At 42.1% G+C, this 26,953-nt stretch overlaps 1 protein-coding gene across 3 annotated transcripts; it reads right to left on the bottom strand.

The window, feature by feature from the left end:
• Nucleotides 1–2,024: 2,024 nt before the first annotated feature.
• Nucleotides 2,025–22,033, bottom strand: AZIN1 (antizyme inhibitor 1). 3 transcript variants are annotated; one of them, XM_072151406.1, is made up of 12 exons: nucleotides 21,744–22,033; nucleotides 13,977–14,113; nucleotides 11,731–11,925; nucleotides 10,842–11,015; nucleotides 9,624–9,796; nucleotides 8,070–8,204; nucleotides 7,380–7,461; nucleotides 5,840–5,914; nucleotides 5,587–5,749; nucleotides 4,108–4,220; nucleotides 3,815–4,029; nucleotides 2,025–2,697 (listed from the first exon to the last, which is right to left on the bottom strand). In XM_072151406.1, exons 3-12 carry the CDS (start codon nucleotides 11,830–11,832, stop codon nucleotides 2,595–2,597), a joined length of 1,335 nt encoding a protein of 444 aa, XP_072007507.1. In that variant the 5' UTR covers nucleotides 11,833–11,925; nucleotides 13,977–14,113; nucleotides 21,744–22,033; the 3' UTR covers nucleotides 2,025–2,594. The 3 variants fall into 3 exon arrangements, with proteins under 3 accessions (XP_072007507.1, XP_072007510.1, XP_072007509.1); XM_072151409.1 differs by lacking the exon at nucleotides 21,744–22,033 and adding an exon at nucleotides 21,294–21,383; XM_072151408.1 differs by lacking the exon at nucleotides 21,744–22,033 and adding an exon at nucleotides 16,834–16,950.
• Nucleotides 22,034–26,953: the final 4,920 nt, after the last annotated feature.

The following is a 26,953-nucleotide window of genomic DNA, read 5'->3' as shown; positions in this document are numbered from 1 at the left end:
TCCCCTGCTAAATACCTGACCCAGCGCCACATATGCCGAAAACCATGAACAATCGCAACCCTTTGTAAATAAGCCCCACTGTGTCAGATTCCAGAAGGCAGAGAGAGGGCGAAGTGCTTAGGGAGCAGGGGGAATGCCAGGATATTCACCAATCTCAAAAACAAGACACCTGTGATGTGGAGGATGTGGATCCCATTCTCATCACTGGATGGAGAAGCAGGTGTAGAATTGTCCTGTCACTACAGCCATTAGTGGCAACAGGATGCACATTGTCCGGATTACTAGGTAGTGCGTTTTTGTAATCATGGAGGATGCCAGTAGTAGGACCCTCATCGATCACCCATCCCCCTTATCCCATGGATAGGGAACTAAGGAAAATCGGCTTAGCACTATGCAGAACACTTCCATTCCATGTAGTAGTAGACGACAATGGATGTAATTTGTGTAGAATGATAGATCTGTGGTCACCTAGTTACCAGAATGCTGTAAATAAACCACCGCAGTGACTGAAGGAATATTGTATTAAAATAAACAGGTCACCAAAATTTTGAAAATAAATCTAATTTATGAGCAGTATCAATGCACAGAAGGCAGAACAAGACTGCACAACGTTCTGTACTGATTGTAGATGAGGCCGGCTGCTCCACATCAGTACAGAGCTCAGACTCCTCCCCATCATGATCTTCTTCAAAGGAGGTCTTGTTACAGGACACCACAACCATTCTTTCAAAGGAGCACTCAGCTACCCCTTAGCCTTGTGCTCGGTCCGGGCAAGCACGCGCTGTGTGAACGTAACCTTACAGGAAGATATTTTCTACTGAAAAGTATCTACCTCTAGTGCCAAAATAACTTCCGCTGCACTAATAGAATTGTCGCTCTTGGAATAATTTGTTTCCCATTTCAGAAAAATCTCAAAGTGCAAAATCACCATCCAGACAGGACTGCAGATTATTTACAACTAAACTAATGTTTTACATCATCTACACATCGCACCAGACAGTGGCGACATCTGGTGGTTGTAGTAAATCTTGCAGAAGCTTGTGAACGTCTCTGGGAATTATTCTGCTGATTTTACAGAAGAAAGCAAAAGATCTGTATCCTATTGGTGAGATAGAAATATATATGGTAATGAGCCGATGTATCTAGCAGTAATCCTCATGTACAACATGTATGACCCCGGAGCTGCATTCACTGTCCTGTCAGCAAGGCCACAATTGTGTAGGCAGTTCATATTTCTGTGACATGCTGATCATATCCAAAATGGCATCAAAGCTTCAACACATTGGGCAGGATTTTACAATGTGTCTCGGGTTCCACCAGCCTACAGCCAAAGATCACGGGTCTTTATGTGCCACATTTATTACTGCGATAATAAATTCTGGTGCAGTACAAGACTGACTTTATACCTCTAGTTGGTCTAAACTGTGCACCAATGATTTTTCCCATGGAGGACATGGGAAATAGGAGGACATGCTTCTATTCCCTCAAGTCCCCCTCATAAAAGGATAGAACATAGCCTAGACCAGTGGTGGCGAACCTATGGCACTGGTGCCAGAGGCGGCACTCTGAGCCCTCTCTGTGGGCACCCAGGCCATCACCCCAACATGAACTTCACCAGACAGGACTCAAAGACTCTTCCTACAGAACCTTCCTACAATGATAGATGAATTTGCCCTCCTCCTTTCACCTGCGTTGGTGTCCTTAGGAGGCTGAACGATTAAAGTTGTCAAAGAACAAGGAGAAATAAATTACTGCTTAAATTGCTGCGCTGGCACTTTGCTATAAATAAGTGGCTTTTGGTTGAAGTTTGGGCACTCCGGCTCTAAAAGGTTCAACATCACTGGCCTAGACAAATGTGGTGCACGGCATTTTAGTTTTTTGGGTTTGAATCCACCAAAGTAATAATTTCACTGCAAAACTTTCACATGTGGACTTCCTCCAGTATTTATCTACTATGATGCACTGATCTATAACTAGTGATCTCAGTGAAGTGACCCTTGAATTATCCATAACAAAGCCATGAGTTCTACACAAAAGTTTATTGCGATCATGTTACTGTCAGGTTTGGAAAAAAAGAAGAAAAAAAAAGGAAAAGAAAATAAAAATACGATGCAATTTACATTTATTAAACTGGTCAAAGCACAAATTTACACATTCTACACACACTAGACAATTACTATGTCACACACTGGTCTCTGATAGACGTGTTGTACTGGAGGAAACAATAAATTTACAAGACTAACAGGAATCCTTAGTATAAAAACTGTACTTATGTAAACTTACAAGGAACCCAAGGTAATGGCTTCCATCTCAACTAAGTCATCCATTTTGTTGCATATTTTATTTTATAACTGTGCAGGGGATGGAGAAAGCTGGCACATGTACATGAAGACATAACTAACGCTCGCCCCAGTGGCTCACACTTTAGCTGCTTTTTTTTTGCCTGGTCCCATTTTTCATGTTACTGAACTTCAAGTTTTGAATTGAGGTTAATTCAAGGAGTTGTTTTTTTTTCTTCTTTCCAGTCTGGAATGTGGCCCAGGCAAGCTGAAGACTTGTACCTGTAGATGTCATCATCCGAGTCGTGAGTATTCCTAAGCTGCTGCAGAGAAGTTGTCATCGCCGTACTGATAACAAGGCACACACAGGCTCCTCATCAGGGTGTCAGACATTATCCCAGCATCTTGGATTTCATACCTGGGGATAAACACATTAAACTAATTGGCAAGAGCCAGAAATAAGTGCAATTACCCAAGTTCACTTCTAGCAAATAGCCTTAACAAGTCAAGTGTTAGATTCTGTATAAAATAAACTATTGGAGGAAAAATGTCTTCAAAATACAAATGTTTCCAAAAAGGTATAAAGGGACTCCATTTTAAACCATGAAACCAGCAGCCCCCACAGATAGGGTATAAAATTTACTTTCCAGAGTTCTTTATTAGGTGAAATCACCTGTTTACCTAAAATAAATCTCCGCAAAAGTCAAATGACAAAGTGCAGAGAAGTCATGTTTGCCCGAGATGAGCGAAGTATAGAACCTGAATATGCCTTTGATGTCATATTAAAGATGAAGAATCACATCTTTTCAGATGAGGCTGGTAGTTCTGATAGAAAGTGGATCTTTATCCGCAGTTCACATTTATAATCTTGACCTGTCTGTACACCTGGTTCTGTAGCTTGGAATCCTTAAGTGATCTGTAAGGTGAGATTCTAATCTAATGGCCGTTTCTAGATACTATGCAACCAAAGATAAGAGTTCTGAAGTGACATTCTCCATGCAGCCTCTAAAACAGCAAAATATGACCGATTTCCACATGATTTTAGCAATTGTTTTAACTATGAGAAATCTCACCTATATACCCCGAGGCAATCCTAGAAATGACATTTCATACCCTACCTGCAGCTGCTGGTAGTTTAATGGAGTAAATTCTTATGTAGCAGCACATTAAGACACAAGTGATTAATGAACATCTTCAAGGTTATACAGGTGAGCAGGGACATTTCCCCTCAATGTTAACACAATATTAAACTACACAGGTCTAAGACTTTTTGCAGTGGATTAGCCTTAACAGGGAGAGTGGCAAGCAACAGATAAGATGTTTTCAGATTATAGTGGCCAGGATGAGGCCTTTTCAGGGTTTATCTGTGTAAATGTAGGCGTAACCAGCAATCCTACACTACAACATGTTATATTACTGTACACAAACAAGATATGAACTGATAAGTTTTCCCCTTACACCAACTGTGATTTAAACTTCTTGATCCTTTTCAATACCCTAAAGGCAATATTTATAACAATGCTACAAAATCTTACCAGTCACTGAACGACATGAAGTTGTACAGGGACGGTCTTTCGACATCAGAAAATGCTGACTGATCATTAATGGTACCAGATCCCATGTTCTCAAACACAATCCAGTCTCCAACATTCAGTTCAGGCAGAAGACAATGGTCCACAATTATGTCAAGTTCGTCATAAGATGGACCCAAAAGGCTGCTGGCAAACAGCGGCTCGTCGTCCTTGTAAGCCTGGAAATAAATGACAATTGTTAGTTGTAAGGCTCAGATATGAGAGCTATAGATATTTGGATAGTAACAGCTGCTTACCTTATGTACTCTGGGGGCAGTATTTAAGCTTTCAGATAGTTTACTTGCAAAAGATCCATAAACTCCATCATTCAGGCAATAAATAAAAGCTGGTCCGTTACTTGTTTGCTTTCCTGAAATAAAAGCAAGAAGTATAAAAATATGGAAAAACACAGGAAAAGGAGTTGTAAATTGTGTCAATATACCCAGAGCAAATCATACTCATTTAAGATTGATTCTTAAAGCACAGCAAACCATAATACAATTCCCATGAGAATCTACATGTTCTGTACTTTGTGCCAATCACAGACAACTTTACTTATGTGTCACATGTAGAGACATAGCTACAGCTAGCTTTGAATAAACAGCCTAGTCCTGAGACATGTCAGTACTTGATTATACATAAGGGAGGCGGGCAGGTATCAAACCATGATCATAAAAGTAGTGATGCAAGAAATGACCAAATATTAAAATTTATAAAGCAATCAATACAAAACTTTAAATTCTATAATAGAACAAAACACATAAAGCATAAAAACACTTAAGAAAATGCCCAACTTGCACCAGAAATGGGGCAAATGTGAGTACAACAGTCCCCCAAGAGTCTCCCATAAATCCTGCACTTACCTCTAAAGAAGTCAGAGTTAACGATGAAACATGTGGGACCCGCCTCCCCATCTACTATCCATATTACTCTATTCAGACATTGGTATTGTATTATATACTTACAACATGTAAGTATGCTGTAAAAGCAGTTACTTTCCATTTATTGGATGTATGGTTTGTTATTTTACACGTAGTTATTCTATCTAGATTAAATTGCCAGGACTTGGGGGAGGCTCCCTTCGGGCACTGCATTGCACTCACCTTTGCCGAATTTCTGGTGAAACTTAGATATTGAATCTTTTAACGTGTTTTTATGCTTTGTGTTTTGGGCTATTGTAGCATTTAATGAAGTTTTGTATTCATTGCTTTATCCATTTTTTTGGATATTTCTTGCATCGCTTTTTCCTTGTTTATGTCAGCAACTTGATTAATGGGAGAATTTGAATAGTCAAGCAATTGGAAAAGTGAAGGCTGATTCACACAATCCTGGTTGGTCTTTGAAACAGAACATTGCACAGTCCACGATTTAGAAGAGCCACAGAGCCAAGGACAGGAATGTGCATCAGTAATTATTGATACAGGGCAGGGACAGTGTGGCTGACCATGGTGGTCTGAAACAAACCTTAGCATTACAGGTACTAAGCCAATAGCACAGTTCTACTTAAATATTGTAATGCATTACATGTGAAACTATGTAGATTTTCTATATTCAGTTATAGAAAGATGAATTATCCATTTGAAATTTATCTGGAAAATCTGGGTGGCAATGTAAAGTACAAAAATCATGAAATAGGAATCATTGACCAACTAAAGAAATCCCCAAAACAATGGTTTTTGGGGCAGACATCTACAGCATACAACCCCCTTTGTTATTTCCATCAATAGACTATTTACCTCCAGGAAGAAGTTGATCGTGCTCCATGACTTTCTTTGCAATGATGTTCACTGCTAGTGTAAATGCAGATGAAACATAAAAGCTTCCAGGCTCTGCTATAACTCTTATTCCAGATTCCTCAGGAAAATAGGCGTCCAGCAGAGGACTGACAGCATGATAAACCTACAGGGCAAAGCGCTCAGTTAGTCTACATGTTCATAGAGCAGGTAGAATTGTGACAAATTCATGTGCATTTGGCATCAGATGAACTACCTCTTCCAATTGAAATTCATTTCCTGAAAATCCTCCACCAATATCCAGAATACTCATCTTAAAACCAAGCTCTTCCTAAAAGGAGAAAAAGGTTGTTAGTAAGAATAATTAAAGGGACTGTCAAACCAAAATTTAACGGTAGGAAACCAATGGGAAAAAGAAAAAGTCCAACAGAGACACCATAGTCACAGGGCCTTCAGCTGCCTTTCACTGGCCTAAGCAGTCACATGTGCAAATAAAAATTTCATTTTATGAGTGCAGTGATTGGCTAGTGAGGTCACATGACAAATAAGAGTCATGACTACTGGTAGGGACAAAACTAGCACCATGATAAAACCATAAGAACACACGATCCGGAGATTGTTTAAATTGAAGCCATTTTTATATCGTTGTGTGGACATGTCGCAGTGATGGAGTATGAGGAGGGAGGGTTCTAAACTAATCGTTTCTCCACATAGCACAGTCAGCACTCTCCCTAGCTCCTCCCAAAATGTAGAAAGTATTCTGCAAGACCAGAACATGTGTAGGAAGGAGCCTTCCTCCTCACCACATCTCCAGCATGTATTAGGTACTTGTGGAAAAATGGTGTGTAGTCTGGTGGGGACTCTATACCATCGTGCCATCAATTTATAGCTCGCTTCTTGGTACCGTGAGATAATGGATGCGGAATGACAGTACAAAGATCCTATCCTTTTGTTCCCGAGTCAGTGAGATGTTTAAGTCGTCTTCCCATTGTCTGAGATACAGAGGGCCTGGGTCTTCAGGAATTGACAGGAGGCAGGAGTATGTTAATGACAAGGTGTGTCTCAAGCCATTTACATTTCCGCAAAGGAATTCAAAAGTGGTCTTTCTCCCTGTATATTGCTTGCATGGGGGTAATGAAATCAGGTAATGTCGTAGTTGGTTAGTTCTCCAAGCTCCCAGGGGACAAGGGTCAGTCAGTGCTGTCAAGTCTGGAGTCGTCATCCAAGTCGTGTCTTTAGTAAAGTGTTCCGCCCTGAATCTCCCAGCTCCCCTCCCACTGCCTGAAAAATGGGTCATTCAAGCCAGGAGGGAATTCTGGACTACCGAGGATTGGGGTGAGAGGAGATATCAACGGCAAGAGTCTGTCACGTACTAGTTTTGATTGACATATCTTCAGTGTGGGGCCTATTGTTGGGTGGCATTTCAAAGATGTCGTTTTAGAGGACTCTAACCAGGGTAGTACTTGTAACAGTTTTGATCTTTTAAATAACGCAAGTGGATGTTCGTATCTTGGAGCCGGATCGCCTGTTCTTGTTTGTTAAATCCAAAGGAAGCTGGAGGAACGGCGCTCAACTGATCCACATGGGATTAAGTCTACACTCCAGGTGAGCTGACGTAACATTTGTGGACATGATAAAATCATGAGAAATTCTACAGCAAGTTCAGAATGTCTCAAATTGAACCAGTTGCCTTTGATTAAAACATCTTGGAAAGCATTTGTTTCAGTGGGTATGTTGAGAAAGTGGCCTATACAATTAAGCTTTGTAACCAAGATGGAAGCTCATCCTAAACTCACCGCCATATCGCACACACAACGGGCATCAGATAAAGCATGAGTATATGCTTGTGGATCTCTGGAAGAGCTGGAAACATGGAACCTGGAGATAGAAGACATGATGTTCATGAAACTCAGTACAATGTTGAAACAGGATCCAAGGGTTTTACATTGAAGAGCTGCAGAATTAGCAATTACTCATTACTTGAATCGCCACTTCATTACACGTGATCTAATTACATACACATCCCCTATCACAGCCAAAGACGGCATAAAGACCATCCACACCATGAACTGTAACATCTATTGCATTTCAATTTCTCTTTTCTGGCTTGGATGAGTTTTCAAAAACACTAAACTGTGCAGAATGTCAATACTCCTGTAGCTGTATATGGCAGCAATTATCAAATCTTAGACGGCGATGTGGAAGGAAATTTACCATCAAAATCCAGCATGCTAAACCAGTATCCAGGTATTAAAGTGGCATTTACCACATACCATTTCTGCACTAACAGGTTATTTAGTAAATTCCACTGGCCAATTCTTTGATCCCTTAGGATAAGTAGTCAATGGGAACAGATCAATAGATTGTGATCTCTGATTGTTGATCCCGGCAACCAGCATTTGGGCATACAGTTACCATTGCAGCCAAGTCAGACTGTGCAGCACGTAAACACAAATTAATAATTCTTAGAAGTAAAATTAACTTACTTTACACCAATCACTTGAACATTGTATTCCTTAGCACATTCCAGGAGGTGCCTGCAGTTCTTCAGTGTGCTGCCAAACACCATGTTCATCTCTTCGTCTCCACTGATGCCTTCCGTTGCCACATGAAGCAAGAGCCTAAGAGAAGGGGAAGATGATTGGGGCACAGTTGGTTTACATCAGCACATGATGTTTTGAAGTATGTTGATAAGCGTGCCGCAGCTCGAGCGTCATCCTTGGAAGAGTCAAGAACTTAGTGAGAAACATTCCTGTATAGAAAGAAAACTAGCAATTAGGGCCCAAGACTGGGAGCTGCGAGTGGGACACATGGAATTTTAGTGCTGCAAACGGAAAAAAGCAGTCCCAACGGTTGTCTCAGGAGGTGAGTTTGAAAACAAAAATTCCCTTCAAGACTCAAGCTCACTGGCCAAGAATTTTAAAGGACACGCATTAAAAAAAAGCCAAAATATTTTAAACCCACTCCATGGCAGCTCAAAGTGCACCCCAAAAGAGAAGGATTAAAGAAATCAGTCCGTTCAGCTTATATTTCATATTACACATTGCTGTATTTATCAAATACCAATGATTGTACTAGAAAACATGAAAAGTAAATACACAGGTTTATCCATAACATAAGCCAGTTGCTTTAACAAAATACAGGCGCCACCACTAACAAACCTGAAGGGAACCTATATAAGTCATGTGTGTTGATACATTTCTTTGACCTTTGTGTGACGCTTGCCATATGTAATAAAAGTTAAAGGAAATCTAACATCAAAATCTTATTTGTCCACCACTGCCCCTTTCCTTCTAAAATCAACTTTTGCTATAGAGCTTGAAGAGGCTGGGGTTGTCACCACAGCTCTTCAGTGTTGTACGCACTACTAATGCATCACACACCCTTACTCGTGGCCATAGCTATGAGTAAAGGTGTGTCATGCACCAGAAACGCATTAATTGCAGTTTGTGATGTTTGCATGTGCTTATTATTGAATAAAAGAACATATTACTTTTATGAGCTGGATCAGGGGCTGTTTTTCAATATATTATTGGAGTTCTGCTGGGGAACTGGATCCGTGCTCAGGAAGGCATGAGGTGGCTAATTGGGTTAGCTCGATAAGAGACTCGTTTGGCAACTTTTTTTTTTTTTTAATTGACTTATCCGTTTTCCACAGCAAAAATCAAACAGATTTTTGGATTTTATGTTTCCCTAGAAGCACACACAAGGATTAGCCCCGCTGTTCCTAATTCAGCAGCGTCTACAATATCCTATACATTTTTTGCCTGCATTATGTGAAGACCCATTTATTTCTACTGTGGTGGCAAAAAAAATTTATGTCAAATCTCAAAAAAAAACTTTGTCTGGACATATCCTTTGGTCATAGAAGCTAAATGTTTTGTGTGAAGACAAATCGAAGATTGGTCACTAACCAGGATACAGAAAGTATTACCATGCTACATGCAAGATAAATCACTACATAGCTAAACATTTAGGAAGTACGGTAATTTCTGAAAACACTGTTCAATAACTACAAGATATTGTTCATCTGCACTTACTTGGCATTTGGATGGTTCCGTGCTATTTTTTTCAATTCTGCTTCATTGTCACAAGTCATAATATTTACTCCAAGCTTGGCTGCGTGTTTGATTTGAGCAATTTGCTTGCATGGGTTGGTATATATAACATTTTCCATAGAAATGCCCAAGTCATAGACCATTGTCATTTCATGCTGCAAAATAGATTACAATGTAAGAATACTACATTATCAATAATTCATAAACAAACAATTCTTAAACGGACCAGCAAACAATATACAGAAATTAAATTTATAATATTTGTGAACAAGTCTCAGATTGCAAGCTATTGCGAGCAGGACCCTCATTCCTAATGTTTTATCTGACCATGTTGTTAATCTGAGGTGTTATTTTGTTTATATATGTACCCCACAATCAAAATCAGTGGAACATAATGGTGCTATAGAAAGATTTAAAGGGAACCTGTCCCCAGGAGACCCATTTTTAGCACTCCCCCAGTCCCCACAGAGGATAATACATACACTGCCAAAGTGTTTTTGTATAAAAAAAAATTGGTTTTACAGAAAAAAAGATATGTTATGTTAGCATCTGCTGTGTGACTAGGCAGTTGCCCAATAGGAGGGTCTGGAAAGGAGCAGTTCCCCCCCACCCTTGGGAAACATGTGACCTTTTCAAATATATGAATAACTCCCCTCTCTCGAGATTGGCTGTAGAGGAGCAGGGGGCGTCGCTAAGCCAAGTGATGGGTGTTTTCATATATTTGAAAAGGTCACATGGAGAAGCTGTTCCCCAAAGGTGGGGGGTGGGGAACGGCTCCTTTCCAGCCCCTCCGATTTGGCAACTGCCTAGTCACACAGCACATGCTAATGAAAGGTACAATATAACATCTTTTTTTCTGTAAAAACAATTTTTAATACAAAAACACTTTGGCAGCGTATGTACTATGCTCTGTGGGGACTGGGGGAGTGCTAAAAATGGGTCTCCTGGTGACAGGTTCCCTTTAAGTGTTGCCACATTGGTCAGTGATTTTGAAATGTGAAAACATCTGTATGACCCATGGCCATTTACATCTTCTGTACCATTTTACACCACTTTCATCCAAAAGGATACAACCAGTGCATATTTACATACTGGTGGGTGTCTATAAGCAGGTATATAAAGTACATTTGTGAAGCAATGCTATATACCACAAGGTGCCTTGAGAATTTATGAAGGAAAAGGTCAGTAAAAGATACTCACTTTATTGGCACAAATAAATCCAATCCCAAGGGCCGACAAAATCTCTAGAACAGCTGGGGAGGAGTTACACTTCACAGTGTAAAACGGTTTGACATGCCCCATGATATTTTGCCATTCAATGTGCTTCTTGACAATCTTTCCAAGGTCAGCAACAAAGAATGCATTTTTCCCTGTCTGGGGAAAAAAATACAAATACAATTCATTAATACTTGAAATTTGTTCCTAAATAGATGAAAAATAATCCACGAACTACACTGCCAATTGGAATCCAGAAGGCTTGACTGGATTTTATTGTTTTTTTTTCCATGCACAAACAAGTTGCATGCCTCAAACTTAGGCTGCAGAACATCATGTATAGCCCATCGAAACTGATCCAGATGTTGGGCCGATTCCACGAACTGGACACATGTAGTGTCCTTGTATCAGAAATATTAAAGGGGTTGTCCACTTTAAGCACATTCCAGAAAATGTATATTGTTTGTGTAAAGTTATAAATTTTTCTAACAGGTCTTCACCATTTCCCAGATCTCTGCTTGCTGTCAATTAACAGGAAGCTCCATCTTTTACTTCTTGTAGATAAACACCAGTCCCTGGGGGTCTCCAGGGTCTATTAACACCTATGGAGCCTGGAGCCCCTCAGGCTCATTTTCATACAGTCCTTCACCCTGGTGGTAGATATTCTTTAAAGTGAACAAACGCTTTAACTGCAACCTGTTACAATGCCGGCTCTGCAGTTGTCTTATTTCTGAATGATGTAAGGGCTCCAGTCCTATGTAATGTGTTCAGTTTGAAGGATCAGACCAACATTGTGTGATGCTGCCATAATCAGTTAAATATTTTCATGTCACTGACCAGGAAACAATTATCACTTTCACTGCTGTAAACTCACCAGGGTATGTTCATAGATATAGTTATTAATGACATCTGTTGGAGTTGCTGCATCATCCAGTAGGCCAATGGAGTAATTTGCATCTTCGTTAAATCCTTTCATCTCAGCCGTATTCCGCAAAGCCGACAATCATAAACCAAGAAACGTCAAATAGGGGGTCTACAAGTCTTTTGGGTCCTCAAAATATGCAACAAACTAGGAGAAAAAAAAAACACTGCTAATTAGGCTTCAAAAAACAAAAACTGACAGCACTACCAACATCATACATAGCAAGATGTAGAAGCTACTCAGTTTGTTACTGCATATTAAGGAACCAGCTGTTATTACAAGTAGAAAAACTACAGCACAGGTTTGCAGTGTTCGAAAGATGCCTGTCCACCCAAACACAATTGTTGAGCATTGGAAACTTCAGTGCACAGGACAGGGATAACAAGCTGATCAGTAAGGGTCTTTCAGCCAGGAACCAGAATGGGAGTGCCAGAGTTAGAGCACTGTGCTCACTACAACAGTAGATTACAATGGACTGCCACAATTTAGATCCTGTGGAATGGGCATAATACTTCATATAGCACCTATATTGATCAAGACTGTTACTCTAGCTCTGGTCACATCTACACAACTGTTTGAATCAATAGTGGTGGTATCTGACAAATTTTGTGGAAAATGATGGAACCCTGAAACCTAATGGCTCTTATGAAGCTTAAATTCCCTATAATGAAGCTGTATTTTGGATCACTTAGGAGATACCCACTTGTTATGTAGATAAGATTTGTAGCAGAAAATAGATTAATCAGATCAGCTTAGATTAAGTTGCTAGAAGTCAGAAATTTGTCAGCTACTTATGGACATGTTGGGACCCTAAGGCGAGTTGCACCAATTAGTCAGCCAAATGCTCATCCTGCCAACAATTCGCTCTCGTCAGCCCAATAAAGAAACACTTCGTGCATTTCATTACTTATGAATAGCAGCATTGCAGTTTGAAAGCTTCAATTCTATATGCACTGAAGAGGCTTTGCAGTCATTGGAATGAAATTGATATCCGTTCCCTAGTGCTAGCTATGCACATAAAAGACTTTACATAGATATTTCTGAGTGAATCGATTCAAGAGGCAGATATGAAATATCCAAGCACAATTCTGCCAGATCGTGGCATCATACAAGCAGGGTTTGCACAGCCAGCCTACACAATACTTGTAGAATACCGTTAATTGCTAGCTTTGAGGACAAGTAGACGAAAAAAAAAACCTTACTAGATGCTATCATACAAAAACCAGCAAGTCTGCACGTCGCCCCTGCACAATAGTCAATAGGCACACCCAGGGTGTTCTATTTAAAACATGCCACAACTTTCCTTATTCCAAATGGCACCGCAGAGCGTGCCGGACACATCAGCAATTAAGACAAGCACATTAACAATCGCCGTCTGTATTGTGGCTAGCCTAACAATGGCTGTCTAAAGACATACACTATATAGACTGAAACAGGGGGGAAAATGACCTAGTGAATAAAAATAGCTGCCGACCTAATGAGAGGTCTATTTATAGAGGGAATGTAAATACATCTATGATCTAAGGAGCATTCCATATAACAAGAGGGGTGTAGCACAACCACAAATAAATCTTTTTTGAGCCAATGCACAAATACCAACATGAATACAATACCAAAAGAAAAAAAGAGTGCATTCAAGGGCTCTGGTATAGTACAAAGTGAAAATCCAAGTTTATTCAACAAAAAATATAATGACAAATGTTCAGAAACAGTACACACATTTAAAATAATTTAAAAATACTATATACATGAAAACATACAGTCACCTGGTATGGTGAATCTGTAAACTACCCCCTGACCAACACAAGGTAAGTGGTACAAGGCCAACCTGACTGACCAACAGTAAGATAAATGCTTCAATTGCTAAATAAACAAAGTGGGTCCCCTAACCTATCTGAACATATCAAAAGCCAAATGGCAGCCTCCGGCTCCATACAAGATGCAAAAAGATGTATTGTAGGCAGATAAGCATGAAAAAAAGCATGAATGGATACCAAGAAGAGGACTCTGATATAAGCGGCGGAGCATTCCACTGAACAAAATCTTTGCAGAGCGTGGTATGTATCTAATAGGAACATGCCAGACCAACAATTTACACTGAAGTGGATTTTTCTTCAACCCAAGTCTGATAACTTTAAATTAAGTTTTTTTTTAATCAAGACACTACTACATTAAGTGGGCTTACAAAGGTCACTTACATGGACAAGTTAGGAGATGGAACCTCCTATCATCAGCTAGGCTGCCAAGGCGGCTCCGCGTTGAAGTCGAACTGCTCTCTATAGAGTGCTTTTCCTAGTCCTGCTGGATAGTTGTATGCTTTGAATGAAAATCCGCCCTGCAAGCATAAAAAAAACGGGGTAAACATACATAGTGAATGCATACATGTAAAGGCTATGACATAACAATGTTATAGGCGTCACAGTAAAGCTTTTGGATCTGTAGTGGTGTTTTCTTAGACTGACATGGTGGGTTCAATGACTGCTTTATGTTAATGTGAGGGCGTTCATTTCTGTAACTTCATCTCTCTAGCTTTGACTTGTCGGTAAATGTAACAGCAGCACACATGCCCGACCTGTTCCATTAACATGGGATACAACAGACCTCCATTCTTATTATCTGGGACTTTGAACGCTGCAGGTTATACTTGGGATAGGATATAACCGGCTAAATGGTCAGACAGCCCCATAAAACCATGCATGGGTTATTACGAACCTAAAAGGGTAAACACACTGTGCTGATCTCATGACACTGCCAATACTGATAACTTCAAAGATCAGTTTGTGCGCATTTTAGTTATGGATTTGACATCAAATTACAGAGGAAAAAAATTAGACTCGAATCTGTAACAAATTTATTGCAGTGGCACACCCAGTGTGAGGAGTTTGGCACAAAGTACTAGACAGTGCATTAAGCCAAACAGGGTAACTAAACAAGACAATTGCCTCCTGCCTGTCTAAGATTATTAAAATAAATGTATCTAGTTACAATTTATATATGTCTTTACACAGTCCATACAAACCAGACTACCCTGAAAAGCCAAGCACATCTGTCAGTATAAATAAATTGGTGATAAATCCATGTTAGCTTCCCTCATGCCCAGTCATCTAACATACATTTGGCTTAATGCACAGATCAGTGGTATAATGAAACTAATATCTGATCTTTTGCAACGGAATAGAAAACTTTTAGGCAACATTGAGATTTCTATTCTACTGTAGAGTTAATGGTGCTAATAAAAATGAAGCAGAATACAATTTATGGGATTGCCAATTTTTTTTAGCGAGAATTAAAGGCATGACTGGCCTCTTCAAACCATCTAGGGCAGTGATGGCGAACCTTTTAGCGGCCGAGTGCCCAAACTGAACCCAAAACCCCCCTTATTTATCACGAGGTGCCAACTAAAAATTAAAGCAGTAACTTATTGCTCCCTGTTCAACGACTTTCAATCATATTGGCCTCCTGAGAACATCAAAACAGTAGAAAGATGGAAAATTTACATCACTTCTTTCCAGTGTCCCTCTGTACACAAAGAATCGTGGGGCCAGCAGAAGGTCCTCCAAAGATAATTCAGCCCTGTCTACTCAATCACCCTCTTCCTACAGTCCCAAGTAGCGAAGGAAGTATCAAAATATCACTGAAAGCAGCATCTTTTAAGTTGCTTGGAACTGCAGAAAGATTCTTTGAGTCTTGTCTGGTGTGCTGAGGCGATGGCCCGGGTGCCCACAAAAAAGGCTCTGAGTGCTGCCTCTGACACCCGTGCCATAGGTTCACCATTACTGATCTAGGGAGACTCATTAAAGCCACGGTACACAACTCATAAGTTATCTAAAGCACCTGGCGTTCTTGTAGTAAATATAGCCTACCTAAAAAATGTCCACATGCATGTACATGACTAAACAGGACATAGCATGTCACAGCTGTACATTAGCTTCTGCAAACCAAGTTTAATGACTGATACACAAAGGCTAGAAGCACATGACCACAGTCTGTCCATGAATTTGAAATCATGTGCACAGTCAGATTTACGGACTGACTATTGCCGCCCTGGTAGACCATCATTGATACAGATTTCGAAATTCTGGAGCAAGTGGGTTCAATATCCTTAAACAATCTGAACCATGTCAAATTAAGCGTCTTTGGTAGCATTTTTGTTTAACTACTAATTTCACAATACACATTGCAGAGGGCAAAATACACTAAAAAAATTAGCACCAAATCATACATTTAATAGAACAAATGTCATTTATCACTGGAGATTATTTTTGCAACTGGTGAATAAAATATGTTTAAGTCCCATCTACACAAATATCCACATTTTATACATCCCTTAGTGTGCAGATATAACGCACAAAAAGCTGCACACAAACCACACATGAATAGACCATCTATGTATATCGCATTGGTGAGAAAAATAAATCCAACTAGCAGGACGACAAGTGGCAACTCAAAACAATTGATATATAAAATAAAAAATCAAACCTAGAGGGCGCTAAAGGATTAACCTATAGAATCAAACAATTTTAACACTAAAGTTTGGACATCTTATGCTTTACAGGGTATGAACAAATGGTAACAGAACGAACTTCAGAAGTACCAGAAGTCCTGAATCAAAACCCGAACAGCAGGAGATGATTGGATAACAAATATAGAAGATGGCAAAAATAAACTTCTGACAGTGCACACATAGTATGTATTCAGAGTTGAGTCGGCAGAAAGTGATGTGACAGCGAGGTTACATAAGTGGCTATTGCAGGCAATGCCAGAGTATTTGGCACCAATGCTGCACGGGGCAAACGAACAAAGCTTATTACTATGCAAATTGCCTGAAACCAAACGCGTGTCCCTGTGCTCGGTCACTGTTGATAGACACCACTGCTAGGAAACCCGACCCACAACTAACAGCAATGACATGCAGGTCTACTACAATTATGTAAAGCAGAACAAGGTATTAAAAAAAAAACCTAATTATCTGTGTTACCAACAAAAGGTTTATCAAACCAAGTTTTCTCCACAGCAGACTAGGGAGATGTTAGAAAGATGTGGTGCTGGAGTTACCTCAGACATTTACAGTGCACATCAGCTCCCATTGCTGCACAGCAGGAGATGTAGGGATGTGAGACATGTGCTCTCCTGGCCCATCCGACTCAGAGTGAAGCTGTACCATAGAGATTTCACATTGTTAATTTAATGACAGGAAAAAGAAAACTAGATTGGGCTGGTCCAGACCGGAAAGAAATCCCTCACTCCACCCTGCATTCCCTTTATTTGCACTGTTGCCACCAACACTGGCGGCATGCACACCGGCCCAAAAAGAAAAGATATAAGAATAAGGGATCTGACAGGGACAGCCGGCGCCAAAGCAGGGCATGACTGCGGCTGATTGTTCTAACATCTCTGCTAGTGATAACCCTTACTGCACCACAAAGCACGAGATCACAAGCCACAAGTTGAGCTGCTTTAAATAGAGTCCCTCTAGGCGCAGATATCTTGTTCAATGATCGCACTTCTACGTGACTGCACCCCAAGCAATACACTGTTACTCTTGATCATGTGATCCCAGAATGGACACAGGGTGGTGGTGGGGTTACCACTAGTTGACCATATAACAGACCATAAACCAGCAAGGGCAGAGATGAAATATAGGACCTGTTCCTTTTGCATCCCAATGTATTCTCCTGGAAACTACTCTGAAACATCTTAGAATGCAGTGCAAAATGACAACCCCCGTCTCTAAACTGAGGAGATTCCTCTCCCCCTCAACAAGTAGACTGAAAAGAGTCTCACATGCCGATTAGGGCAACAAGGGGACATTGTACCTGTGTAAGTAAATAAATAATTCCTATCCACACAGCACCCATAAGGATGAGTCCATTTTAAAGTACACATAATCTCCTTAGCCCGTGTGAACTTGATTCCAAACATGTTATTCTGTTACTTGTGGGTAAACCAATTACGTTCCTGTCTAGACAATTTATGTAGGCCAGAAGTCCAGAACACTAATAATGAAAATAGAAGGGTTGTGAAATATCTAAATGAACAAGTAAAGGGACAGAATCAACAGCAAAAATGTGTACCATACCAAAGCTGAACTCCAAATAGTTCATCCTCCAGGTACAAAACTTGACATCTCTAACATCCATACAGGATCAGATTAAAAAATAGACACTTGAATGCTACCAACCTTACAGAACCACCAAGAAATGGGAGTAGTTCTTAATAGCGTTTAAGATCAGGACTAGACCAATGAGGAGCTGTGATCACAGAATCTGAATTCACAAATAGAGATGCAACAAATACACCAAAGAATTAGAAAAAGATCATCCCTTAGGCTACATTCACACTGCCATTGCCCGCCGTACCGTAGCACGGCGGGCAACAGCAGCGCACGGGGAGAGGAGGAGGTGAGCGCAGCAACCCCCCCTCGGCTCCTCTCCATCGGAACATATGGCGCCGTACTACGGAGAAAGATAGGACATGTCCTATCTTTTTCCAGGGCACCGCTCCCGTTGGGCGCACGGCGCCCATTGCCGTCTATGGGGGACGTATACCGGCCGTATATAGGTCCCCCATACGGCAGTGTCAATGTAGCCTTATATAGAGTAGGTGCACAAGCTATAGACCACTGGTATGGAGAGTATAGGTTGATTTAATGGGCACTTGTAATCTGTACTGAACTTCCCTATGCCAAAATATAATTTTAGGACATTAGCAATATTAAGTGCAATGTGAAACGTAAGACATTGCTACATCTCATATTATGCTCCGCACTTTATTCGTGTCTGTGGATCAGTTCCCGGTGATCCTGTTATAGACACCACTCTCCACAGCAGCTGATCCGGACAAAACTATCATTCAGCAACTATCAACTGAGCTGCAAGACAGTCTACAGCGAAGTGCATGCGGTGTGTTGTACATGGCTGCTCCAAGTTCTCCAGAATAGCTGATCCCCTTCCATTCAGTTCTGTGGGTAATAGGAGATCCTGAACTGCCCCCCACATTAACCACTGCAGCAAGGGGGAGATGCATTATCTCTAGTTGGGAAAACACAAGCACTTTGTAATTAACAGGAGATACTTTCAAATCTAAAAGGTCTAGATCTGTAGAATGTTAAGCAGAGAAGGAACAAAGTCAGAATGGGGCCCCCTGCTGTTAATTGGTTGGAAGTGGCTACCCAGTTCTATCTATGCAAGTAAAAACATATTAAAGAGTTATAGACCGTTTCTCATCATTTTCAAGATGACCGTTTGCAGCCATTGACTGAAAATACTAAGCCAACTTACTGGAGCTAAAATGTTCAGTTACTCATAGGGGCAATGCTGAGCTTGACTTATCCAAATGCATTAATGTTGAGTTGCAGTTTTGTGTTGCCACCACCACTAGTGGACACTTCTGGTACCATCCAAATTACGGTGCTTGTTCAGCAATATGTGATACAAATTTTCCGCACATTAAATGAGTCAAAGCCAAGACATTTTTTTGCCTTTTACTAAAGATTTCTGCTTTGTAACCCAAATTTTGACAAACACCTTATAATTTGAGTAACGATAGCCTGTCACTTGCAGAAAAACGCTAAACCAGCTGTAATGCGCTATGGAATATGATGGTGCTATATAAAAAAAAAAAAAAGATTGTTATTACCAGTGATTTCATCAGGGGGTTGACTATCAGGATGTCTATAAAACATCACAGTACAACTGTCCTTAGACTGTAGTTGGAGTTTGCCAAGCTAATATATCTTATTCATAGAATAGGTCACAGTTTCAGAGGGAGTTCAGCAATGAAATAAATTCAGAACAGCAGATGCCATTCACTTAGATTTGAGCGGGGCTCACGTAACCTGGGATAGGGAACAACTCATCGATGGTATCCCATCACCACCTCCAGGGAGCTACTATGTTACATATAAGATCGTTTCTGTAGGTTTGTTCTCAGGGCGAATTTGTATGTAAGTCGGAACAGGTAGCAAGTAACGCCAGACAAATTACTTTTCCGGTCCACGTGAAAATGGATTTTTCAGATTTTGGCCCATCAAAGGATCTAAGATTAACAATAATTGGTAATTTTGTACACCTTACAGATGATCACTGCTGCCTGGGAGTAAAATTCAGTAAATTGCTGGTATCTGTAAAGCTTCAGAGGTCACAGTGCACACAGAGGTCTTCTATTCATGGAATTCGACTGTCAATCAGGCATGATAAACCAGGGACACTTACTCATACCCACGCACCATGACACTGGTATTCTTATATTTGTTATCAACTTTTAAAATTTTGCTTATAAGCCTGAATGCCTGCTGGGTGTGTTACCAGAACCTCTGTGTTGAAGCATCACAGGCTGTTACACTGTGCTAGAGTACTTCCGCTCCCACTGTGTGCTAAAACTTAGTCTGCTGTTATGAGGTTACATCAGACAGAGGGAGAGGGACGCGCTGAAGGAGAAGAGGTGGGGGACACCATCAGCCTGTAAAGACTGCATTGCAGGGTAATGCCTTGAGGCTCATTAGCATAAGTTTTAAAGTTGATTTTAGAAGGAATGAGGCTATGAATGACAAATATAAGACGATCACAGTCACAGTGCCTGGATCTATGAGCAAGTGTCCTAGGTTTATCATGATGGATTTAGATGTTCGGTTTCCTCTAGGTCAGGGAGTGTTTGTACCATAGAAGGGGGTCCTACCAGCATTATACAGAACGTCTATACAAATCTATGGGACCAGAAAAGCCGGAGCACTGTACTCAAACACCATCTGTCCCATAGAGATGACTATAGCTGCAACACGTTCAGGTCTCAATACTCCAGCCTATTAAAGGTGTGTTCCCAATTTGGCAAATTAATGTAACTATGACAAAAAAATTATACAATTTTCCATTATACTTTCTGTATCAATCCTTTGCAGTTTTCTAGATCTCTGCTTGCTGTCCTTCTATAGAAAGCTTCTATGTTTACTTCCAGTGGACAGAAATCTCACCACGGTCACACATGTGCACGGCTCGTTAGTATAATGAGTAATCAGAGCTGTGTGATAAAGTAATAACGAGCCGCGCACCTGTGTGACCATGGACAGTTTTCTGTGCACTGGAAATGAACAATGAAGTTTCCCCATTGAATGACGGCAAGCAGAGATCTAGAAAACCGGGGAATAGATACAAAAAGTATATTGGAAAATTGTATAACTCTGCACGATTCAAACATTTATTTTGCCGAAATGGGAACACCCCTTTAAATCGCTACCTTAATTTCAGACAACGAATCTTTGCCACCATTTTTTGGACTCCGTTTCCATCATACGACTCCCCTTTTGCTTACATTTACATAATTTGATTCCCAATAGAGGGCAGGACAACAAAAACGTCTAGCGCAAGTGTGAACCAAGCCCTACTGAAAAATGAGGACTGCTGCTCACTACCCGCCCCGTTCTTTATATAACACAGACTATCCTAAACCCTCCGACCTGCGCTCCCACATAAAACAGGCAGGTCCTTGGTATAGGAAGACGTCTTTTCTGTCAAGTTTACCTCACAAAAACGTGTAGTAACGTTATGGGAGGTACATAGGATACTCCTAGCTAATGTTATCACCACAAGAGCCCAGGCCCTGTACAAAACACCTCAGGTAACAACAAAAAAACCCGCCAATAATTGAAAAAAACCGTCGAGCAGAGACGCTTCGAAATTCCCGGGCAGACGCAGGCCCCGCCCAGACGAGGAGCGTGCGCCGGTCACATGACGCCGCCGCCTCTCGCGGCCTGCCCTCAGTCACTCTCCTGCGCGCAGCCACTGGAACATCCGGGTGACGCGCGGCGGCGCTGTCTCCCCCCTCACACCAGGGTGGTAAAATCCAGCGCCGACGCTAGAGGGCGCCACTACAATGAGCCGTTCAATGCCTTACACACACAGGTGCCACAGGCCTGTGACATATCAGCGAGAAGAAGCAGCGTAAACACCAACATGGCGCGGGCTACTTACGTGAGGTAACGGCCCAAAGGATTTGGGGAATCGTCTTCTCTTTTTAGGCGGAATTTTTAAAGAGTGGTGTGGGAACACAAGGTAGAAATCAAACAGACGGCTCTTGCCATAAGCCCGAGTGGCGTCACGGGCGGGAAGCGGGTCAGCGGCGCTGTGTAATCCGTCAGTGCATGAGAGGAGACCGGGGGAGGAAGAAGCTTCTGGCGTGAGTGTGCGCGCGCTGTTGCCTGCGTGTAAATGGAGGAGAAGTCAGACAGGATTGAGCCAGCCGGGGCCGGCTTTGCTCCAGCTCCTTATATAGAATCTACACTGGGGAGGCGGGGCTTTAGGGTGACGTATGACGTTCAGGGGCGGGGATGAATCTTTCCCATTGGCTGCGGCTTCTGAGTGACGTCGTGCTATGTGCGAGCCGAACATCGCCATTTTTGGTGCTGGCAAAGGGAAGGGCAGTGCGACTTCTCCATGGAGCGTGAGGGCAGGAGTAGCTGAACACCATCAGGACTAGGCGCTGTTCACATTTGTCATGGTACCTGTCACGGTCTCTATCACATGACTGACTGAACGCCAGGAGGTTCTTATAAAAAAAAGTGACAAAACTAATGTGAACTAAGCCTAAAGGCTAAAACCAGCAAGAGACCTGAATTTCAATTACAGTTTCTGAAAATGAGGTCTGCCCATAAAGGGATGGGGTTTGCAAAACCGCACCTAAAAGTGGGCAGCTCCTGGCATGTTGTGGGATTTTTGTACCTTGTTTTCTAACCAAGGAATAAGCAATAAAGTCAATATCATAAAGTATCCTGGAACTGTAGTTCGTATGTCTCAGAATACAGTTGGTGTCCGAGGGTGATGGGTTAGGGGTACCCTTCCTCGGATCCCCCAGCTGACCAGTACTAACCACAGATTCGAATTATATAGAAAAGCACATGTGGTGAACATTAAGACATAACTTTTAATAATACAAATAAAAACATGAAATCCTAAAATCTGAATGACGCCGCACAGCATAAACCAATTAGTAGGGCAAGTGTATATGTCACTAGTAGGACAAACGTCTAGTTAATCTATACGTGATTGGTGCAAGTGTATACCTATACAGATCATAAATCAATGGCACAATCATGTAACATCTAATAGTCAGTAACAAGAACCGGCTATAGTACACTGAAGGAGAAGAAGTATGAAACAATCTCACCCAGTCCAGGAGTGCACTTGGTTCAGGTTCAGATGGTGCGATGGGATGACAGGGAGCTTATAGTCCGCATGTGGAGACTTATCCCTGAACTATCTCACCTATCGCCCAAAAATTGACTCCCGCCCTAACAAGGGCGGTCCCACACTTGCCCTATTGGTAACACTGTCCCTAGATGTCCGAAGGGTCCAGAAAAGTGAGTACCATCCCAACGCGTTTCCCCCATCTTCTTTAGGGGTTCATCAGGGGATGCAGGGAAAATAGGCTGGCAAGGAAGGAAGGTTTCCAATGCCTGTGTTACAAAGGGTGCTCCCTCTTGGTCCTAGGGGGAGCTATGGAGGAGTGGCAGTGGCCGTTCCTTCTGGTGACCCGGCCGAATTAGGCGTGCGGGTCTCGATACTGGCGTGCGCAATTAGCTACCGCGCATGCGCCATTCAAATAGCGGACTTCCTGGATAAGATCCCGCCCCTCTATGACGCGCAATGACGCTGCGGCCGTGTCTCTTCACAGAGGAGTGGGTGGGTGTGTTCAACTACAGGGCGGGCATGTGAGGATTTCCCTATGCAGCAGGCGACAACGCTTTGTTAACCCGCTGCTGCCCGTTATCGTGGGTATCGATGCCGTAGAGTGAAAGAAGTACTAAACGGAGTTTATTAGGGAGGGACTTGTGTACAGGAGGAATACAACAGAGGCAAAAATGGGTATATATAGTTATTAAGAAAAGGGTGCCAGCTTATAAAAAGCATGCATAACTTATGGTCTCATGTAGACCTTTAGGAGCCACAGTGTCTAGGCGGAATATCCACCTGGTTTCACATTGTAGGAGTGCCTTATCCCAATTGCCCCCGCGTGTAGGTCTGTGGACCCTAGTGATGCCATGAAATTTTAGCACCTCCATGTTGACCATTGATGTGTCTGGCGATGGGCGTGTCATGGTGATTCCGAATATCTGAGAGGTGGGCACCTATCCTACGTCGGAATTCCATGATTGTCTTGCCCACATATTCCATACCACAGTCACAGACAGCTCTATAGATAACCCCCTCTGTTTTACAGTTGATAAATGTCAAAATGTCTATACTTTCATTCGTAACGTTGGAAGTAAACATTTTACATGTTTTGATAAAGGGACAAGCAATGCAACCACTGCATCGATATGTCCCCTTAATAGTCTGTTGTTCAAGCCAAGTACTTTGCCGCAAAACGAGGGGCAGAGGGAGAGGGAGGGGTCACTCTAGAGGGAGACAAACCGGCACCTCTGATTTTTTAGAACACCCCTACCAGTTGAGGACCAAGGGACAACCACCGACAGCCCCAATAACTCCCAGATAATTAACCTGTCCAAACATATACTCACTCCCCCTGAGACTAGACTACTACAAAAGGGTCTCTCTTTTGTACCTAGCTCCAATTTTGACAAGTTCACTTTCATTAAAGACTTACATCTGTTCATTAGGAAAATCAAGTGGAAAAAATACTTCAGCAAACAAGCTCAGAAGGAAAGTAGGGATCTTGGTATACCAGTGGAATTCCTTCCGGACGTAAGATTACTGTATGGTCTCGCAGAAGAGCAATTGGGGGCCAAAGGATTGGGCCCCTTTACTGATCTTAAACTTAAAAGTAAAAAATCCCCTCCACTTATGGACATGTCACCAATTGATGTCTTTCTTCGACTTGTGACTGATGACATAAAAACTATGTGTGCCCCCCATGCACCATATAACTGTACTAAAGAAGAAATGACTGCTTTAGGCAATTTAGAGAAGGATAAAAATCTGACAATTAAACCGTCGGATAAGGGGGGCAACATAGCAATAATGGACAGCTCGGACTATTGTGAGTTATGTTTGGACCTGTTGAAGGACAGATCAGCGTACGAGATTCTACCCACCGACCCCACCATTACATACTACAAAGAGCTAGATCAGATCCTATCACAAGCCAAAAATGATGGGTTAATAGATGATAACGAATATTAGTTCCTGCTGCCATCCAACCCGGTAATGGCAACCTTTTACGTACTCCCAAAGGTTCATAAGGGGTATAGTCCCCTTAAGGGACGCCCAATTGTATCGGGAGTTGACTGCCTAACACAGAATCTGGGGATTTACCTGGATAGAGTCCTCCGTCCCTTTGTTACAGCTCTCCCCTCTTATACCAGGGATACACCTGACCTCCTTCGAAGGCTGGAGGGTATCTACTTATCAGAGGATGCCACCCTTGCGAGTATAGACGTGGAGGCGCTGTATTCCTCCATACCACACTCGGCAGGTCTCACCGCAATTGCCCACTACTTACGGTCAAGAGGAACGGAGTGCCAACGGCATAATGAATTTATTTTAAAAACACTTGAATTCTGCCTTAAGAGAAACGTCTTCCTCTTTAATGGCCGTTATTACCACCAGCTCAGGGGCACGGCAATGGGTTGGCCATGTGCGCCAACCTATGCCAATTTGCTCCTGGGCTGGTGGGAGGAGACCATCGTCTTCTCCGACTCCTCAAACCCCTCAAGCGCAGCCATTGACATCTGGCTGCGTTATATCGACGATATATTCATCATCTGGAGTGGGGCTGAGGAGGACTTTCTTCATTTCGTACAGGGCCTGAATCAGAACCCTGTAGGACTCACATTTACTTTTGAGACCCAGTCCGAAAGTCTTGCATTTCTAGATGTCAGGATCTCCAGACACTCGGCGGGATCACTAGAAACTGAGGTTTACCGTAAGAAAACGGCAACCAATTCGCTACTGAGGTGGGAGAGCAGCCACCCATTCCCCCTCAAACGCGGGATCCCACGTGGCCAATATTTGCGTCTAAGACGTAATTGCTCAAATGACCGAGTATTTAAGCAACAGGCCGATGATTTGCGACTGAGATTTAAACATCAGGGATATCCGGACTGGGTCCTCAAAAAAGCATATAAGTTTGCATTGACTCAAAACCGCTGTGAGTTACTTGATACGAAAAAAAGACCGGAGAATGATGCACATATTAGACTTATTACCACCTTTGATAATGGTGCACAAGCGGCGCGAGAAATTATTACTAAACATTGGGGCATCCTTCACTTGGACCCTGACATTAGGGATGCTATTGGACCGGCCCCCTCTATTACTTACAGAAGAGGTCAAGCTCTTAGGGACCGTCTCGTCCACAGCCACTTTGTCCCAAATCGGCAAAGTACTTGGCTTGAACAACAGACTATTAAGGGGACATATCGATGCAGTGGTTGCATTGCTTGTCCCTTTATCAAAACATGTAAAATGTTTACTTCCAACGTTACGAATGAAAGTATAGACATTTTGACATTTATCAACTGTAAAACAGAGGGGGTTATCTATAGAGCTGTCTGTGACTGTGGTATGGAATATGTGGGCAAGACAATCATGGAATTCCGACGTAGGATAGGTGCCCACCTCTCAGATATTCGGAATCACCATGACACGCCCATCGCCAGACACATCAATGGTCAACATGGAGGTGCTAAAATTTCATGGCATCACTAGGGTCCACAGACCTACACGCGGGGGCAATTGGGATAAGGCACTCCTACAATGTGAAACCAGGTGGATATTCCGCCTAGACACTGTGGCTCCTAAAGGTCTACATGAGACCATAAGTTATGCATGCTTTTTATAAGCTGGCACCCTTTTCTTAATAACTATATATACCCATTTTTGCCTCTGTTGTATTCCTCCTGTACACAAGTCCCTCCCTAATAAACTCCGTTTAGTACTTCTTTCACTCTACGGCATCGATACCCACGATAACGGGCAGCAGCGGGTTAACAAAGCGTTGTCGCCTGCTGCATAGGGAAATTCTCACATGCCCGCCCTGTAGTTGAACACACCCACCCACTCCTCTGTGAAGAGACACGGCCGCAGCGTCATTGCGCGTCATAGAGGGGCGGGATCTTATCCAGGAAGTCCGCTATTTGAATGGCGCATGCGCGGTAGCTAATTGCGCACGCCAGTATCGAGACCCGCACGCCTAATTCGGCCGGGTCACCAGAAGGAACGGC

Source organism: Engystomops pustulosus, chromosome 5 (assembly GCF_040894005.1).
Source record: "Engystomops pustulosus chromosome 5, aEngPut4.maternal, whole genome shotgun sequence".
Taxonomy (NCBI): domain Eukaryota; kingdom Metazoa; phylum Chordata; class Amphibia; order Anura; family Leptodactylidae; genus Engystomops; species Engystomops pustulosus.
This window is presented reverse-complemented; position numbering and strand designations above follow the sequence as displayed.

Excerpts from the sequence above, each read along its gene's own strand:
- AZIN1 (XM_072151406.1), bottom strand. The coding sequence starts at position 11,832 with ATGAAAGGATTTAACGAAGATGCAAATTACTCCATTGGCCTACTGGAT. Across the intron at positions 7,462-8,069 it reads GTTCAAGTGATTGGTGTAAA|GTTCCATGTTTCCAGCTCTT; the intron begins GTAAGTTAATTT and ends TTCTATCTCCAG. Across the intron at positions 5,915-7,379 it reads GTTGTGTGTGCGATATGGCG|GAAGAGCTTGGTTTTAAGAT; the intron begins GTGAGTTTAGGA and ends TTCTCCTTTTAG.